Genomic DNA, 17,403 nt, shown 5'->3' with positions numbered 1-17,403 from the left:
GCTTTTTTTGTTGAAATTTAAATCAAAAAAGGAGCAAAAATTTATTTTCACAAGGCAGAAAACAACGATTGCATCACGAGCACCTTCGTTGAGGAAACATTTTTATCTATCAGCCCGAAAAAATCCCCCAAATATATTTTTTTAATTAGCGGAGTAAATAATATTAATAATAATAATAATAATAATAATAATAATAATAATAATAATAATAATAATAATAATAATAATAATAATAATAAAAATAAAAGTAAAAGTGCATCAACCGAAAAATATCCACGAGCTGATTTTCAGGGTTTGACCGGAGAGATGATGTGATTATTTAAAATGTTAGAGCAGAAAAACACATCAGAGCTTCAGGGTGTGTGTGTCAGTCTTTTCTCTGCTGCTGGTCAGTGCGCAAAACAAACACACAAACAAACAAACAAACAAAAACAACAAGAAGCACAAAACAGCGCAAATTATTCAGCCGCGAACGTCATTTTGTCAAAAAAAGAAAAAAATAATAATAAAGAAATAAAATGTGAAAATAATTCAAAAGCACGAGTTTTAATCGTGTGGTAAGAAAGAAGAAGAGTAATAAAAGCACACAGACACACCAAGTTTCTTTTGGAAAACTGATGTATTTGATTATTAGAGTAAAGAATTACAGTATCTTAGTTGTTAGTAGGTATTAAAGTGTAGAGAAACTGGACCCATAAAGATCTTCCAACTTTCCAAGAAAGTGCATGTAACAGTCCGAAGGTTTTCAAACCCAATATATATTTATATTTATAAAAACACTATCATTTCGTCCCCTGGCCGTGGTGATGGACTTCTCCTGTGTGAGTTTTATGTACATTTTTTCTTACTGTTGAGGGAGGAGGGGGGGGGTCCGTTTGCATTTCCACATCTGAACGGATTTACAGAAGCTTCAACACAGAACCTTGCACTTGATGTCAGTCAGGATGCTGGGACATTAGCAGCAATGTGGAAATCCAGCTGAGAAACTAAAGGAGGATCCTGCTCATCTGATTGGCTGGTCTCACTTCCAAAGACCAGGAAATTGGCCAGACTCAACGTTCCCCTTTTAGCAACTGCCTTCGCTTTCAACAACACCAAAATACGAGCCACAAGAAGAGATCGAGGGGGTTTGGTGGGGGTGTGTGTGTGTGTGTGTGTGTGTGTGTGTGTGTGTGTGTTTGTGGGGGGGTATGGAAGTAAACAAATAAAACAAACAACAACCAAAAAAAAAAATACACAGAAACAGTAACAACAAAACATGTTAACACTAAAAGAAACCCTGGGAATGTTGCAAACTTCAATGTTTTGTCTTCCTTAAATAAAAGTAAATAAGATTTGAAAAAAGAAAAGGAACTACTGCATCATCTAGTCCCTTGCCTGAATTTCATCGGTTCGCTCTGACGAGGAGAAAGTGGGTAGGTGGGAATGTTTGGGGGGGGGGGGGGGACGTGAACACACAGATGTTAGACCATCTACAGAAGATCAGTGTACATTATTTACAGCAAAAAACTGTTTGCTTATTACAGGGCTAATGCATCACATGAACATCCACAGTTCGGTTATAGCTACTACAGACAGAAAATAACTTAATGCCAAGGTAAGGTTATCTACCCAGATAGTCTACGTTTTTCAAAAGCACATTTTTTTTTAAGCACCCAAACATACCCATTCTGGCTTCAAAACAAACAAAAACCTAACTGTTAATGCTTCCACTTGGTTTCAAGCAAGGTTATAATCACTAATAAATAAGCTCCGTAAAACTATAACATGTACATTGTACAAAAAAGCAACTTGTCTTCACACTCGTGTTCGTAAAGATTCGATGGCGAGCAAAGCAGTTCGGTTTGATTTTGTCTCCGTCTTGTTCTCTCTCTTTCTTTCTTTCTCTTCTGCGTGTCTACATGTGTGTACAGTGTGCCTTCGGGCATCTTCGCGTTTGTCTGTGCACAGCTCGGCACGTAAAAACTCTAACTGGTGACGATTTCTTTGTTGTCTTCCATGAACCGCGTGAAACGGAAGTGGGCCCCGTTCTCTGTGTTCGCCATTTTCTCCAGACCGGCGAGAGCGGCGTTGGGCTCCATGCTGTGCAGCTTGTCTAGGCTGCCTGTCAGGCCGCCGATGGGCGAGCTCCCCCCGTTCCCCACGCCGCCCGACATGGGCGGGATGCCTCCGTTCTGGATGACAGAGATTTCGTTTGTCTTCATTGCGAGGCCGTTGGAGAAGGCCGCGGCGTACTGGTTCCAGAAACTGGCCGGGTCACCGTTGCCCGCCCTCGACGCCATGTCCTTCTGGAAGATCTCGGGGAACTTGACCGGGTTGGTGCCCAGGAAGGCCATGGGCCCGTCCACGGAGAGCCTGCGGCCTCGTCTGGCAGGAGCGCTGTTCCACATGTGTGTGCCCATGTGAACCTACGTGGAGCCGGGGGAGGGAGGGTAAAAAAAAAAAAAAAAAAGGGGGGGGGGGGTCAGGGAGGAGGAACACAGAGAGAGAGAGAGAGAGCAATGAGAGGGGATGAAAATTACTGATGTTTACAAACTTGGCCACGAGAGATGCACATGAGATGATGCAATGGAAAAAATAATAATAATGATGATGCAGCAGACCGGTCAGCTGCTCGTGCTGTGAGAAATGCCAGCGTGGTGTAAACTGCTCATTCTGATCAGGCTGAAACACGCAGTTTCATCTAAACCTTCGTTTGCTTCGGGGTAAAATGACACTGTGACATCCCACCTCCTGTTCTACGGCAAAGACAAATGTTTTTTATTTTACTTTCTCCATAATGGTGAAAAAAAAATGTTGTTTAAATAATTACATTTTAAGTTTTTTTTTTTTTTTTTTTTTGTCCACAAACTTCTCGAGATTTCAGTTTTTAGTATAAACTGGATAAAGTTTTGTTTTCGGTCAACAAGCAGCTCGATTCTTCAATGCTATGTTTAAAAATTGAAATGTATCACAAATTCCTCTTTCTGTAGATCATTGTCCAGGGTTCTTAATGATTTAGGCCTGTGGCATTTTTACAGGATCTGTTGTGGAAAAATACAGACTGACCCCGCTTACGGTGATAACTCAGATAACTCATTCAGAGCAGTGAATCATTCTCAGCCAATCCCAGCGGCGCTGAAACTGTCCCCCAATAATCATATTAGTCACGTGACTCACAGCTTTTCTTTTAATTACATGTACATCACCACCTTTGGGTGTCTGATGCACCGACGGGCCGTATAAAACTAAAACCGTCTGACACACAGACTCCACAGATCAACAGTTATCGGGGTGTTTCGACATTTACCTTGAGGTTTCCTTTGGTGGTGAAAGCCCGACCGCAGATACTGCAAGCGAAGGGTTTCTCCCCCGTGTGAGTCCTCTCGTGGATCTGCAGAGCGCTGGAGGAGGAGAAACACTTCCCGCAGGTGTTGCAGAAGTGCTGCTTGGGGGTCCTGCGGGGCGGGGCGGCGGACAGCACCGGGGAGGAGGAGGCAGACGAGGTGACCAGGCCGGGGGCCATGTCCTTGTCCGGGTGGAGGCCGTGGAGGAAGCCGTTGACCTCAGGTTTGCTAATGGAGCCCACGGAGAGGAGGGAAGGGGTCGGGCTGGAGGACAGGCTGGTGTTTGACGGCTCGAAGAGCTGCGACGGCAGGTCTCTCATCTGATGGGTCAGCATGTGCTGCTTGAGGTTGCCCTTGGTGGAGAATCCCCGGTTACAGGCCGTGCAAATGAAGGGTCGTTCTTTGGTATGGCTTCGATAGTGAATGTCCAAGGCACTCTGACAAGCAAAGGTCTTCCCGCAGATGTCACAGGACGTGTTCTTGATGGTGTTACGCTCGCGGAAGGGGAATATCATGCCCAGGGAGTCTTTTGAGGGATTGACGGACGTCAGGTCCAGGGCTCCTATGTTGGAGGGCTGAGAGTGCAAGAGGCTCGCACCGGTGTGCTCCAGGGATAAGGCCCTGTGCTGCCTTTCTTCCAGGCTGGGGGATTTACGTGGCTGTGGCTGCATGCTAGTGGGGGATGGCGCCTGCATGGAGGAGGTAGATTCTGACACAGCTGGACTCCCAGCACTTTGGCTTTCAACATCCCCTCCCAGTGACGAGGAGTCATTGGTGAGGCAATCCCCCTCAGCTAAGCCGTTTGCCATAGCCTTCATTTGGCCGGCCCGCAGCTCCTCTGTTTCATTACTGTGGGCATTCTCTTGGCCATTTTTCTCTTGCCCCTCCTGGCTAACCATTTCGAGGGGGGCCGGGGAGTTACACAAACTGTCGTGGGAAGCGTCAGCCGACCTGGGTGTGTCTGGCACGCTGCTGTCCGGGCCCTCCTCCAGTCCTTCCATGTTGTCGTCGGAGAAATTGTCCAGATCGTCAAAGTTTCTCTCCTCGAATGAGCCGGTGTCGGAGGCCATGGACTCGGGGTAGCTCTCCGGCAGGGGGGTGTTGGGGATCTGCCCGCCCATGTGCATGCGAATATGCTGCTGGAGAACCACAGCGTTAGTGAACTTCTTCTGACAGATAGGGCAGGAGTGTTGGACTCTCAGGGGGGGCATGGCCCTGTGGACACTGTAGTGGGTCTTCAGGTTGCCCTTGGTGGTAAAAGCCCTGCCGCAGATTTTACACTTGAAGGGCCTCTCCCCAGTGTGAGTGCGATAGTGCATTTTCAGGGCACTTTGACAGCTCAGCACCCGGTGACAGATGACGCATTCGTTTGGGTCTGTCACCTTCCTGTCAATGTTCTCCACGAGCTGCTGCAGCTTGGAGGTCTCTGACCCCTGGAGGGGCTCCAGAATGCCTCCGAAAGGGAACTTAGCCTTGAACTGATCAGACATAAGTGGCATGAGTGGGTTGGTCATCATGGGGGGGCTGTTAGATGTCGTGTACTCAGCTGCGCTCTCAGAAGCAGAGCTCACATTTGTCACGAAGCCTGAGGAGTGGCTGCCTTCTTCAGTTTTCCCATTTGAGGTAGGCAGGGTTGCACCTTCACCCTCTTCGGACACGCCATCGTTACTTTTAGCTGAAGGCTCAGCGGCACCTGAGTCACTCTTTGCAGTAACAGAAGGGCTAGTTATGGCTATCGAATGATCTTCCTTTTTGATGAAATGCGGCAGGCTGGGCATGGTTGGCGGCAGCAGCATGCCGACCGAGGAGGTCAGCGTGGGCAACACCGGTTTGCTGTCCAACCAGCTGGTGACGGGTTTCTCGGGGGGCATGGACATGCCGTACGGGATGCCGGTGCTGGTCGGTATGTTGTCTAAATGCTCAGGAACGGGGTAGGGGTTCATCTGGATGTGTGGGTATTTTTCTTTATGGCGCTGGAAGTGCACCTTCAGGTTGCCGCGGGTGGAGAAGCGGTTGCCGCAGATGTTGCACTTGTACGGTCTCTCGCCAGTGTGGGAGCGCAGGTGGATCTGCAAGGCACTGTCACTCCCAAACACCTTGCCACAAAACCTGCACTTATGCTTGAAGAAAGCGTCGTCGGAGCTGCTCTTGTGTTCGAATGAAGTGACGTTTGGTGGCTTGCCTTTCCTCTGCTGCGCCAAAGCTGCTAAAGAGTTGAGGTCCTCTACGGTGGTGCCAACGCTCGGCAGAGAGCTGGAAAATATGGGGTTTCCTGGTGGGGGCTGAGGTAGAAGGGGATTCACTGCAGAGCTTAACAAGCTACTTATTCCAAACGCTGGCGTGGACGACTTAGCCAGTGAGGAGCTGCTGAGCTGAGAGTGGAGGCTGCTCATATGACTCGCCCTCTTGTCAGAGGACTGGGCATTGACTGTTGACGGCCCCAGTGTGCTAATGCTCTGAGATGTCTCACTGGTGCTCGGGTTGGACTGAGGTAGCTGTGCCGCTGCAGCCAGCTGCTTTAGGCTGCTAATACTGGCCGACTGACTAGCCAGGTTCTGCGCTAGGCCTGCGGCTGCAGCCAGCTGTTGGGAGAGATGCGAGCTGAGCGTGGTCAGCGGGCTGGCAGCGGGCCCCATTGTGCCTGGAGCAGAAGCTGGGGGCACCTGCATTTCTGGGGACTGGGAGGCCAGCAGAAGGATCTGATGGCGAATCTGCTCGATGAGCTGCAGCTGGTGTATCTGTTGCTGTTGCAGGGCTAGGAGCTGCTCCATAAGGGCCGGCACTGCCACCCTGGGGCCCCCGGTGGACCGGGCCTCTTGGGAGAACTGGGCCACGGCCACTTTGGTGCTCTGAAGGTTTTCAATGATCACGTTGCTGTTGATCATTGAGAAGTTTCCCAGTTCAGTCAGGTTGCTGAGCTGAGGTACGGGGGCAGAGATAGCTGAAGTACCCACCGCAGGGCCAGAGGTGGCCCTGCCACCGTGGCTGCTCGCCGTGTTGACGGGGCTCCCGCTCTCTGTGTGACTGCCTTCCTCTTCATGACCGCTGCTCATTCCGGAAACGTCCACGTCCATGGATTCGTCTTTGTCGAGAGCGTTATGCTCCAAAAGGTCACTGCACTCTGTTTGATCAGTGTTATTAGCTGTGTCATTCATCTGGTCATCGGGATTATGGGGAGGAGAGCCAGGAGAGAAAGTTCCGGCGGGGGAGGCGGGATTTTCATTCACTATCAGAACTAACTGATTCTTAGTGCAATTCTTCTGGTGCTCCTCGAGATCCGATAGTTCAAAGAACTCAGCACAACATCTACTGCAGACGTGGGCGTCTGACTCCTTGCAGGGGGCGTCCTCTGAGCAAAGTTCTGTGTCCCCTGAAAAAGAGGAAACAGAGGATTAGTGATTAGAAATGTTTTGCAGCTGAAGAAGCAGCTTTATCTCCTCAAATTCCATTGTTGTTAATCTTAAGTTAATCAGTTTTACACTTATCCCCTTGATGTGTTCACAAAAACAACGATCGAAAGGCAACAATAAGCCAAAAGAAATGTGAAAAAAGTCTTATTCAATGCACCGGCCTCTGAAACATGATAAGAAGGGATACAAAATCAATGGGAACTACTCAAATATTGCTTAAAAGTGATCTTTGAAGATGTACATCTGGGTTTCATCAGCACAACCAAAGGTAATCATTTTCTCCAGATAATCCATCAAAATATAGAATAGAGTGGAGTGAGGACATTGGTCTTAATGAAATTTCATAGAAAGGCATTGATTTCCTATACAGCGCGCCCTTCAAAGTCGACTTGTCCACTTGGCGCAAATCAAGCATTTGAAGGACTTATTAGACTTTCAATCTGCTGTCAACTTTGCTCATTTTCAGCCAACTGCGGGCATCTTGGACAGGTTATCTATGTGACTAAACTAATTTGTATCCACTCAGGCTGCAATCACAGCGAGACATGAACAACAGAGCTTGTGGTGGTTGTGTGCACACACTAAAGTCGGGCAAAACAAAAGAGAGAGAGGGGGAAAAAAACTGTTAAAAAAACTATTATAACCAGTATTAACTGGTTATCTGACATGTTCATAAAATAATAATAATAATAACTGAGAAAAAAAAAGAAGGAATGTGTTTCTAAGTTGTAAATAAACTTTGACCCCAAAACCTTATCAACGACACAAAAACGCACCCGTCAGTAAATTCTTCTGGGAAAAAAAAACAAAAACAAAACTGAAAAAACTCTCAATAAATAAATGACTCGATCCAAACTGAAAAGCATGATGTGTGTGTGTGTGTGTGTGTGTGTGTGTGTGTGTGTGTGTTGGGGGGGTGCAACTTTACTGAAAACTGACAAACTGGACATACCAGCTGGGAGAACATGAAGTACAGCCACAGAAACTTCTGCTGTCACCGAGAAGTAACGACCGCATTTTGTTTTTCCTCCTTCTCTTTCAAATTCTCCATTTTCATACAGAAGGACGAGTCAGGGGAGAGAAAAGGCGAGATGACACCCTGCCCCCGGAGCCTCTGCTGTGCTCCAGACTTTCCTTCTTTGTCACACTAAAATCTCGCTGTTTAACATACAAGTTGATTTACAAATTGCATTTCTCTATGAATCCCTTTCATTGTGGCTCCGGCCCTTCAACACTTTCATCAGGGCCAAGAATTCATTTGCAAATGAAACCCGGAGAAGTGCAGCCCTGCCCCACAGAGAGACAGGATGCCTTCCCATTGTTCGCGCAGCATGGGAGCGGCGGGGATCGTCGGCACAGCCTGGCCCTGCTCATCTCAGTCGACTCAAAGCAGATCCTGTTTAATTCAGGGATTATCTCCCTCAATGTTTCTCTACTCAGAGACATCAGATAACGCAAAGTTGCCATGACAGTAAACCCCGGCCCTCACACCACCAAACCATGCAAACAGGGAAGACTCAACTTTAATGATAACTTTTCATGTTGAACCCCCACCACCACCAACCCCACCCTCTCACTTCCACCCACCCACCCACACACCACAAAAATGTGTTTGATTCACAATATGAGAAATGTGAGGATTAAATAAACACCCTTTCTGGTTTTTTTTTCCTCCTCAAACCTGAGCCTACACAATTTATTTTGAAGAAAATCCACGACACACCGAGCGGGATCATGCAAAAACAGATAAAAACTTCTAACTAACAAACTTCTGGAAGATGCACAATTAAGAAATATATAAAATATGCGTGTGTGTGTTCATGCTCGTGTCTCAAAGGACAAATAAAAGCTGCATATAGTATTTGAGGAATGACAATACACACTGAAATGAAATTAATTCAGTATAGAATTCATACACATACATGTGGCCTAAGTGTGTTTCTTTCAATTCAACAAAACGTCAATATCTAAAGTGGCGCGTATTTCCAAAAATCACACAAATCAAAAAATGTTCAAATCTATTTTTGAGACACAAGTGCAAAAATATCACAAAGTTAAAAATAATTACAGAGAAAACGGACCGAATTTTACTCTCAGGAGTATGTTGTGCATTTTTATGTTAGTCGTTACGCAACTGGAGCAAAAAGATTTCTGGTCAGAATTGTGCAGTGCAGCAGCGGACAGTCTCCTGCTCAGCTCTAACTTTGGGTTTCAAGAGAAGACGAAATTAATACAGCTGCAGAAATACTTCAGAAATACTCTCCCTGCGGACGTGGCTACAGATTTGATCTTGCAGCTGTGCCATACTATGTTCTGCTTTATTTGCCCCCCCCACCCCTCCCCAAAAAAAAAAAAAAAAAAAAAACAAAAAAAAAAAACAGAACAAAACAAAACAAACAAACCCAAAAAAAAAAAAAAAAAAAAAAAGATCAAAACTTAATGAACGCATGTCTGTAAATCCTCTGTCCATATAAGACTAGTATAGCAAACAGCGCAGATGCTAGCATTAGGCTTAATTCCCAAAATAGCAAGGATTAAGTGAATTAAAATTAAGATAAAGTCAAGCTGGTATGAAGATGGAGTCTGTAGAACTTCCACAGAAGCTCCACGAAAAGCAGCACGGTCTGAAGGACTTCAGCAGAGACAAAGAGTGAGAGGAGACCGACCAAAGTTTGAATATGACAGACAAGAAAGCGAAAGGATTAGTAAAAAAAAAAAAGTTGACAGAGAGCTTTTGAGAGATCCTACATTATTTTTTCGCTGGGGAGGGGGCGGCCCTCTGTGAGCCTCTTGACACTTGTAACTTCAGGAGGATTTCTGCTCACATCGTCTCCAGCCCTCAGCCCTCAAGACTCATCCCACTGAACACTAGATGGGGTTCCACTAAAGCTGCCGTGGTCCAGGACGAGACTCGACTCTAAGAAGCTCTGCCCCGGTGACATGCTTAAAGCTTAAGGGGAGGGAGGAAAGGCGAAGCGAGTCCTCCAGGCTGCACCTTGACTCACAGCACATAAACACTGGCATGATGACAAGCAACTGCACTCAGCACTGTTTGCAAGGGAACAACAGAGCGAAAGAAAGAAAGAAAGAAAGAAAAAGGGGGCTGCCCTGCCAATCTCCCCTCTAGGGGGGCCACTCTGATAGGGCAAAGGGGGGGACGGCCACAACATTGATAAGGCCTCACTCTCTCTCTCACACACAAACTTGTTAGTAAAAAAAAAAAAAAAAGCAGAGGCCTGGCTGTGGGCGCCTGCAGCTCCGATCAGCAGGGTTGAATGGAGAGGCAGCGAGGAAACACACTGGGCCCTGAACTCTCATCACCTCCACAGAGAGGGACGCTGGCAAAGGTTAAAACAGCTCAACATCCCACCCTCCGCGGCCCTCACCCCGACCTCACCCACAAAACACAACCACTTTCTGTGCTCGCTCACGGCCAAAAACAACCCTCCAGCTCGCACACACAGACAGACAGACAGACAGCACATCAGCTCTGACGCTCTGTCCCGGCCGACCTGAAGACCACACGTCCCCCAACCTCTGCAACTCACAACACACAACAACAATTTTAACACGTGGCACAGTTCTGGGTGGTTTTTTTTTTGTTGTTGTTGCATTCCTTAAAAAAAAAAAAAAAAAAAGTTGTTGCCAGAAAGGAACTCTTCCTCAAGTTTATTAGATTGGAAATAAAATGCTGAGAAATAATAATAATAATAATATGTAAAAAAAAAAAAAAAAAAAAAAACAGCACTCAGGAATTAATCAAGTTCCTATAAATTGTATGAAAATACATTTTCTATGTTTGGCTGTCTGCTGCAAGAAACAAGTGTTTATTCCAAACGACATGCATGTGTGTTTTTTTTTTCAGGCACTTCACTGAACACAACGTGGCTTCAGGAATATTAACACCGCAAGGTAAATTTTGGAGGCCTCATCCTAACACGAAGAACAGCAGCTCATTTTATACATTTTACTTTATGTCACGTTGTGTTATTTTTTTTGTTCTGATCCTCTCTCCTTTTTTAAAAAATATTCCGGACACCGTTAAAATGAGGAGAATATAAAATGATGCTGCCGGAGAAGAATCCGTTCATTTATTTAAATTACACAGAATTTGTATTAAGTGCTATTTTGTTGGATTCGAGTCTTGATGGAAGTCGGTGGTCACAAACACACGTTACAACGCAACGTCCTGTTAGGAAATTCAAGCTGTACTCATCTTATCTAAGATCTTATCTCACGCTGTGTTTTTGGTGAAGCTTTTTTTAACTTTAGATTATTATTATTTTTATTTTTAAATTCTGCTTCCAACACAGAATGATTTCCACTCAGATGTGACCGGATTATTATTGTTTTTTTCCCCTTGGCCTTTGTCAGAGCTGCAGTGCGGATCAATGTGGCACTTTGTACAAAAACAGATTTTATATTTTCAGCCCCAAACAGAGAAGCTTCACTCTGTTGGAACATTTTGACGGATGGCTCCTGTAGAAAAGGAGACATCATCGTTTGATATGTGTTGGCTATGATTGAGGAAAAAAAAAACGACACAAAATTGTCGTGATACACAAACGGTGTGTGAGACTGCAGGCTGATGGAAAGTTGAAGGAGAGAGTTAAAAACGGTGCGTAAAGTGGACATTTCCAGGACAGAGTCGCTCTTGCGTTAAAACGAGCAAAGACTTTCTGGGAAACACACGGTTTGTTGTGAGCTTCTGTCGCGGGGCTGAAACACACAGTTTTTGTTAAAAAAAAAAAAAAACTAACAAAAACAAAACAATACAAACAAACAACAAAACAACAAGTTGGGAGTCCCAGCGGACAGTAGCGACAGGGTGGCCCGGCTCGACGCAGCGAGAGCGGCCACTGAGCGCAGGGAAGCCCCGGGGAGGAGCCACACGGCACGGATACACATTACAGCAGTTTCAGAGCTACTTAAAAAACAAAGAAACAAACAAACAACAAATAAATAAAACAAGATTTCAGGAGCTGAGGGTGGACTTGAAACTTGAAAGTTTTTGGAAACTTTGAACGCGCCCCGTTTACATGGTTATTATCTTTAACTCATTCATCTGTGGTGGAGCCGATTACAGAGCACCGGCTGGCCATCCAATAAATAACTGCAATGAATCCTCCTCCGAGCTAAAATAAAGTCCACAATGATCCACAATCTCCTGAAAGTTTAGTTTTTCTTGGGGGGGGGAGAGGGGGAGAAGAAGTGGCTCAGACTTTTCCAACAACCGACACGATGGAATTTACAAAGAGAGAAAAAACAAATGGCGAAAAAGAAAAAGTACAGACCCCCCCCCCCCCCCCCAAGATGCAAAAGTTCTAACCTCCCCGCTGATATTTGGGCTCAAACATCATTTTTTTAAGGTGTCCAAAATTGACAAAAAAAAAAAAAAAAAAAAAAAAGCAGAAGAAGCAGCGACTTGGACTCACCATTGTGCTCCGATAAAGGCAGATGAGGGTCGGATTGGAAGTGTTGCGGCTTCGCTTGTTTCCTCCGCGACATGCTGGCTGGCACATCAGCGAGCAAAGAATAAAAAAATGACTACAAAACCTTCTCAAAAATTACGTAAATCGAGGCCATCCACCGCGCATGTGCCCCGTTATGATTATCAATAATGCTCTGCGATTAATCATACGGAGGGGGGGGGGGGGGGCTTCTTTGAAAGGCGATTGGCACCTCGCCAGCCCCCCTCCTATTCAAATGAAGTCTCTTTAATCAATTAGCTCCTGATTTGCTGGGGACTCTTGTCTCTCTCTCAGCTCCCACCCAATGAGTTGATCCGTTTGGGGAAGAAAGGCTGGCTTTTCCAAACTCCCTTTAGATACGGTTTAACCCCTTCAGCCGAGCCAAGTCACAGCTTATCTCGACTACTACAGAGGAGGAGGAAAGGTGGCGGGGGGTGTCAGCATCTCGAGTCCGTGCCTACGACAGTATCTTTCAATGTTTCACACGAATCAAGCAGCGGCCACACTTTTTGTTTTTCTCCCCGCTGCTCCTTCTGTCGGCTCTCTCCTCCCGGAGATGCGGGCACGCCGGAGCTCTCGGACCCCTCCGGCGATCTCGGGCCAACTTTTCTCCCGTCTGCCGCGGCTCTGTAGTCCCGTCCCGCGCTCTCGATGCTCTCGTGGCGCCGTCACACCGACACCTACTCTCTGAAGAGTTTCGAGCGACGGTCTGGTCTCGGTGCGGCGAAAGCGGCGACTCGCCCGAGCATGTTCCGTGCGTAAAATGGCACCGGCGCGCGTTCCCAAAAGTCCACGGTGCGATCCGACGTCCCAGTCAGTTTCATTTGATTATTATTAGTGGAAAAGTGTGGGATTACTTAGTAACACGTTTTCATCACACGCTGCATTCCGCGAATAAACAAACTTTGAGGGCCCGTGCAGCGCTGGGACAAACGCGGAGCCCGGCCCATCGAGGAGCTGATTGGTCACCGGGCTTCTCAGTCATGCTGCCATTCACCTCCACCTCCCCCCTCTCCCCCGCCCTCCTCCCCCTCCTCCTCCTCCTCCTCCTCCTCCCCTCTCTCTCTCTCTCTCTGATTACGCACAGCAGATCCAAACGCTTTGTGCGCAGCAGGATGATCAGTGGCAAAGACAGAAGAGAGAAGTCTGTTCCTCTGAATAGGGACAAATAAAGCTTTTCAAACATTTTGTTCTTTTTAGTTTCTGTCTCAGACTCACATCAGGTGGATTCAAACACATTTCACACAAAGAGAAGAGAGGAAAAAAAAAAAAGAAACAAAAAACTCCACAACTTGTTAGTCTCTATATGGTCGCCATCCAGCGGGATGTTTTTATAGTAAAAACAGAATTACTGCTTCACATCTTCATCATCAGCAGTCGGATGTTTTGTCCGTTTCATTCCTTTTTAATTCTACAAATTGTAAAAAAAAAAAAAAAAAAAAAAAAAAAAAAAGTGATAACACAGCTATATGTTGCCAATTCTGTAAATAAGTAATAATAATTATTATTATTATTGCTGCTGTCTGTAAATAAGGCACTAACAGGAGTGCGCCTTCAGTGGGGATGTTTAAAGAGGGCAAGATGTCCCGCAGGAGCTTCCTGTGAGTCGAGTAGATTTATTAGGTGAAAAAGATAAACGAAGCTCTCAGTCGGGTTGATTTTGAGAAATGAAGATAATAATGTTACTATAGGTGATGCCTCGGATGCCATTATTTTTCACTGAATATTTAAAGAGCAGCTGCGGGCTAGATGGATCTGGTCCTCTCTTGTGTCAGCTATCTTTTAGTTTCGACGAGCCTCACTATTTACTTATTCATGAAAAAAAAGGAAAGAGCAGGCGGAAAATCAAATACTTGTGATGGCTCTGAGAGCTCTGCTTTATCCATGCGCTCTGCCAAAAATATTTAAGAACACACACACACAGATATATATCTATAAAGAGAGAGGGAGAGATAAATTGTGGGTATATTTTCAGTGTTGATGTGTGTTTCATCTGTCTTAAAAATCTGAGGGTGTAACTAAATCGAAATGTGGACTGCGACTTACAGAGTCTAACAGCAAATGATCTTTAATAGGTGTGTGTGTGTGTGTGTGTGTGTGTCGTTAAAATGCCCGTGCAATTATGTGCACCAAAGTTGAAACTGCTGGGAGAAGGAAAAAGGGGTCTGCAATATTGTAATGTCCCGGGCGAGAAAATCAATGGGCAGTTAATTGATGTGAGTGTTGGTGTGAGATTGTAAACAGGGTGATTTGCAGCCCAGCCGAGCGGGAGACATTTTAAATGGGATTCAGTCTGAGGATACAGTGTGAACAATCAGGGGGGCTGAATGACACACACGGACACACTTTGGACTCCTGACAGACACAACTCAACAACAGCGCTTCAAAAAGTTTTCAACTTTCACTCTTAAGTTGGTTTTATTTATTTATTTTTTTTTTTCCTAAAGAAAGGCACACTGAGCCTAAATTATTATTATTATTAATATCCGGGGCAGGATGAAGTGAGAAAGCTAAAAGGATAAAAACTAATAAAATACAATATAATATTCAGATATTTATGATTTCAATAATTTTATGCATCATGAAAACAAAATCGATACGAAACTCAACCAGGCAATTAATACAGTTTAAATAAAAATATTAGATTTTTAATTCATCTATTCACGCTTTTATTAAACAGCCACTTGTATAATTCCAGCAACTTATTAGCTGGTTGTTGTGGTTTAATTTATTTGATCTGTTTTTTAAAGCAGCTGATCAGAGGAAGGTGAGAGCAGCCTTTGGCGTTTGGCTGTGACGCGCAACCGCCGCGGCGCGCAGCAAATCACGCAAGGTGCCATCGCTCATTACTGTCACCGCCATCCCATGATTGATCATACAGCAGAGAGAGAGAAGGGGGGGGGGGGGCACGTTTGGCCGCATAATGTGCTGTTTAAGCGGAGAGTGTCCCCAAAGCCGAGCTGTTAGTGACTCTCTCTCTCTCAGTCGGCGGATTTCTAACCAGGAGCCTTTTTTTTTTTTGTGACACCGGATTCAACACGTGGTGGGTTTCTATTCACGGCCCCGCTCCCTGATCGACGCGATGCCTGGAGAATTACAACTAGGCTGGACCAGGCCTTCATCTGGGTCAGCTGCACACGTGTGTGTGTGTGTTTCTCTCTCCTTCACACACACACACAAACAAGCTCTCTGTGTGTGTGTGTGTGTGACAAACAAACAACAACAACAACAAAAAAAGGTTTGACATTCAAAAAGGTGCAGACATCAGTGTGTTAACACAAAGTGGAAAACCACCTCACTGCTGTCAGTTGTGTCACCAATTATTCAACAGGTTTGATTTACATGACAAATGTGATTAAAGAGCAACCTGCGTATTAATAACGAAGAACAAACGGCAGAAAAACATCCAGCAGTCTCTTTAAATCACCTTTTACGGCAGTAAAAGTGTGTCCTCACTGTCTTTGGGCCGGAGTCACAGTAAGCGCCGCAGCATTTTGACCCTCATGTTCCCAACACAAATATCAAGAAGTGCTCGGCCTTATTCATGGCAATGCTGACGTCTTGCAAAAGGATTAGGACCTTGATTAAAGGGATTGTTGTAAGCTGGCCTCATGCTCAAAAGAAATAAAGCAACGGCTCGGCATTTTCCTGGTATGTCACTGTACGAGCCTTAATGTGCTGCCAAAAAAATGAAAGAAAATAATCTCCCTGCTCACTTATCGGTCATTTCATACGATGAAATGAACTCCAGTGATTGATATTTTTCCTCCTCCAGACGATCAGAATGCAGCATTAAGAGCTCTGTTTCTCACTGAAAAATCACCTGCATTAAAATTCAGTACCTGCAGCAGCAGCAGAGAATCGCCTCCATTAATTAAGAGATCAAACCCTTGCTATTGTCCCCCAGATTGCCCCCCCCCCCCCCCATCTCCCTCCCTCCCACAGCCGCCACCATTGTGGGCCCTGACAACTTCCGGCAGCATCACCCGATATCAATGGGCCGTGTTTGTTTTTACATTATCTCAGCTGCAGTTACAGACACCCTCTTTCAGTCCTGTCTTGTTTGAGAAAAAACAAGCAAACATTCAAGAGTGTCACAGAGGTGCTGGAGGTCACACACAGCGTGTGTGTGTGTGTGTGAGTGTGTGAATACATAGATACAGTCATCAGCAAAACACAGACACACACACAGCCCACTGTGGGTGACTGTGTGTTTCACATTACTACCAATCGCACAAATCTGATATTTATGTCGGTTTTTTTTCCCCATTAATGAACGGCAGTAATTTCAAAAATAGAAAAATGTAAAATAAAAAAACTCAATATGTGCTAATGCACTCAAATCTAAAGTAAATACATCCACAAATTAAATTCTTTAAGTTATATTAACAAGACGCTCTGGCTGTTTTTCCATTACCAGGCACTTAACCCCTCCCCTTCCTGAATAGATGCTCACGTTCAGAGATGCAGTCATTAAATCCTTCAATTGTTTTGACACAAATCCACATGATTGTATCTGATTAAACATGCTCGCTTGAGCTGCATTAACGAGAAACACCATGGCACTGGACGACCACCAAGACTCCTATTCTGGCTCCTTTTGCATTCCTCAAAAACACATTCTGCTTTCATATGACATTGACAAATGATATTTGGATGAAGGGAGATGCTTAGATCGTTAGATGTTTCTCAGAACGGAGCCGGATTGCACTGACACACATCACTAAGGCTGGAGGTTGCAGAGGAACCAAACACATCTTGAAGAAATTACATCACTCTCTGAAAGCTGAGTGTTTATGTATTTTTAAGAACCTGGGAGCAGAACTAAAAATTACACATCGAATTATCCCGCCATCGCTGCACGCGCTCGTAAACACAGGATGCACATGTGATGTCTGTGTCACAGCCACAGAGCAGGCCGGGCGGGAAGTGCAACCACACAACAAAGCGGTGTGCAGGTAACCGCGGGACGGGCAGACACGCCACGTAAAAAACAAAACACACACATTCTTACAGTAAATACGCCCACAAAGTTGAAACATATCAAGTGGTTTATTCGCAGCGACTCTGGGCACAAGATGTTTATCAACTGCCGCCAGACAGCTGTGGTGGTTGGCCAGCAGTTAACCATGTCCCAGACAGCCCCTTATTGCTATTGATAGTTAGCATCAGTGTCGCGGCTGAGAAATGGCGGCG

General features: G+C 45.5%; 1 protein-coding gene across 2 annotated transcripts; it reads right to left on the bottom strand.

Moving 5' to 3' along the window:
• Positions 1–1,244: 1,244 nt before the first annotated feature.
• On the bottom strand, positions 1,245–12,364 carry sall1a (spalt-like transcription factor 1a). 2 transcript variants are annotated; one of them, XM_029498106.1, is made up of 3 exons: positions 12,172–12,364; positions 3,290–6,696; positions 1,245–2,408 (listed from the first exon to the last, which is right to left on the bottom strand). In XM_029498106.1, the coding sequence occupies exons 1-3, from the start codon at positions 12,242–12,244 to the stop codon at positions 1,968–1,970; spliced, it is 3,921 nt and encodes a 1,306-aa protein (XP_029353966.1). In that variant the 5' UTR covers positions 12,245–12,364; the 3' UTR covers positions 1,245–1,967. The 2 variants fall into 2 exon arrangements, with proteins under 2 accessions (XP_029353966.1, XP_029353967.1); XM_029498107.1 differs by lacking the exon at positions 12,172–12,364 and adding an exon at positions 9,485–9,554.
• Positions 12,365–17,403: the final 5,039 nt, after the last annotated feature.

This window comes from Echeneis naucrates, chromosome 3 (assembly GCF_900963305.1).
Source record: "Echeneis naucrates chromosome 3, fEcheNa1.1, whole genome shotgun sequence".
NCBI classification, from domain to species: Eukaryota; Metazoa; Chordata; class Actinopteri; order Carangiformes; family Echeneidae; genus Echeneis; species Echeneis naucrates.
This window is presented reverse-complemented; position numbering and strand designations above follow the sequence as displayed.

Bases quoted from the DNA above. Each gene is read 5' to 3' on its own strand.
- sall1a (XM_029498106.1), bottom strand. From the start codon at position 12,244: ATGTCGCGGAGGAAACAAGCGAAGCCGCAACACTTCCAATCCGACCCT. The intron at 6,697-12,171 runs GTGAGTCCAAGT...CCTCTTTTTCAG, and splicing joins GCCTTTATCGGAGCACAATG to GGGACACAGAACTTTGCTCA. The intron at 2,409-3,289 runs GTAAATGTCGAA...GGCTCCACGTAG, and splicing joins CCACCAAAGGAAACCTCAAG to GTTCACATGGGCACACACAT.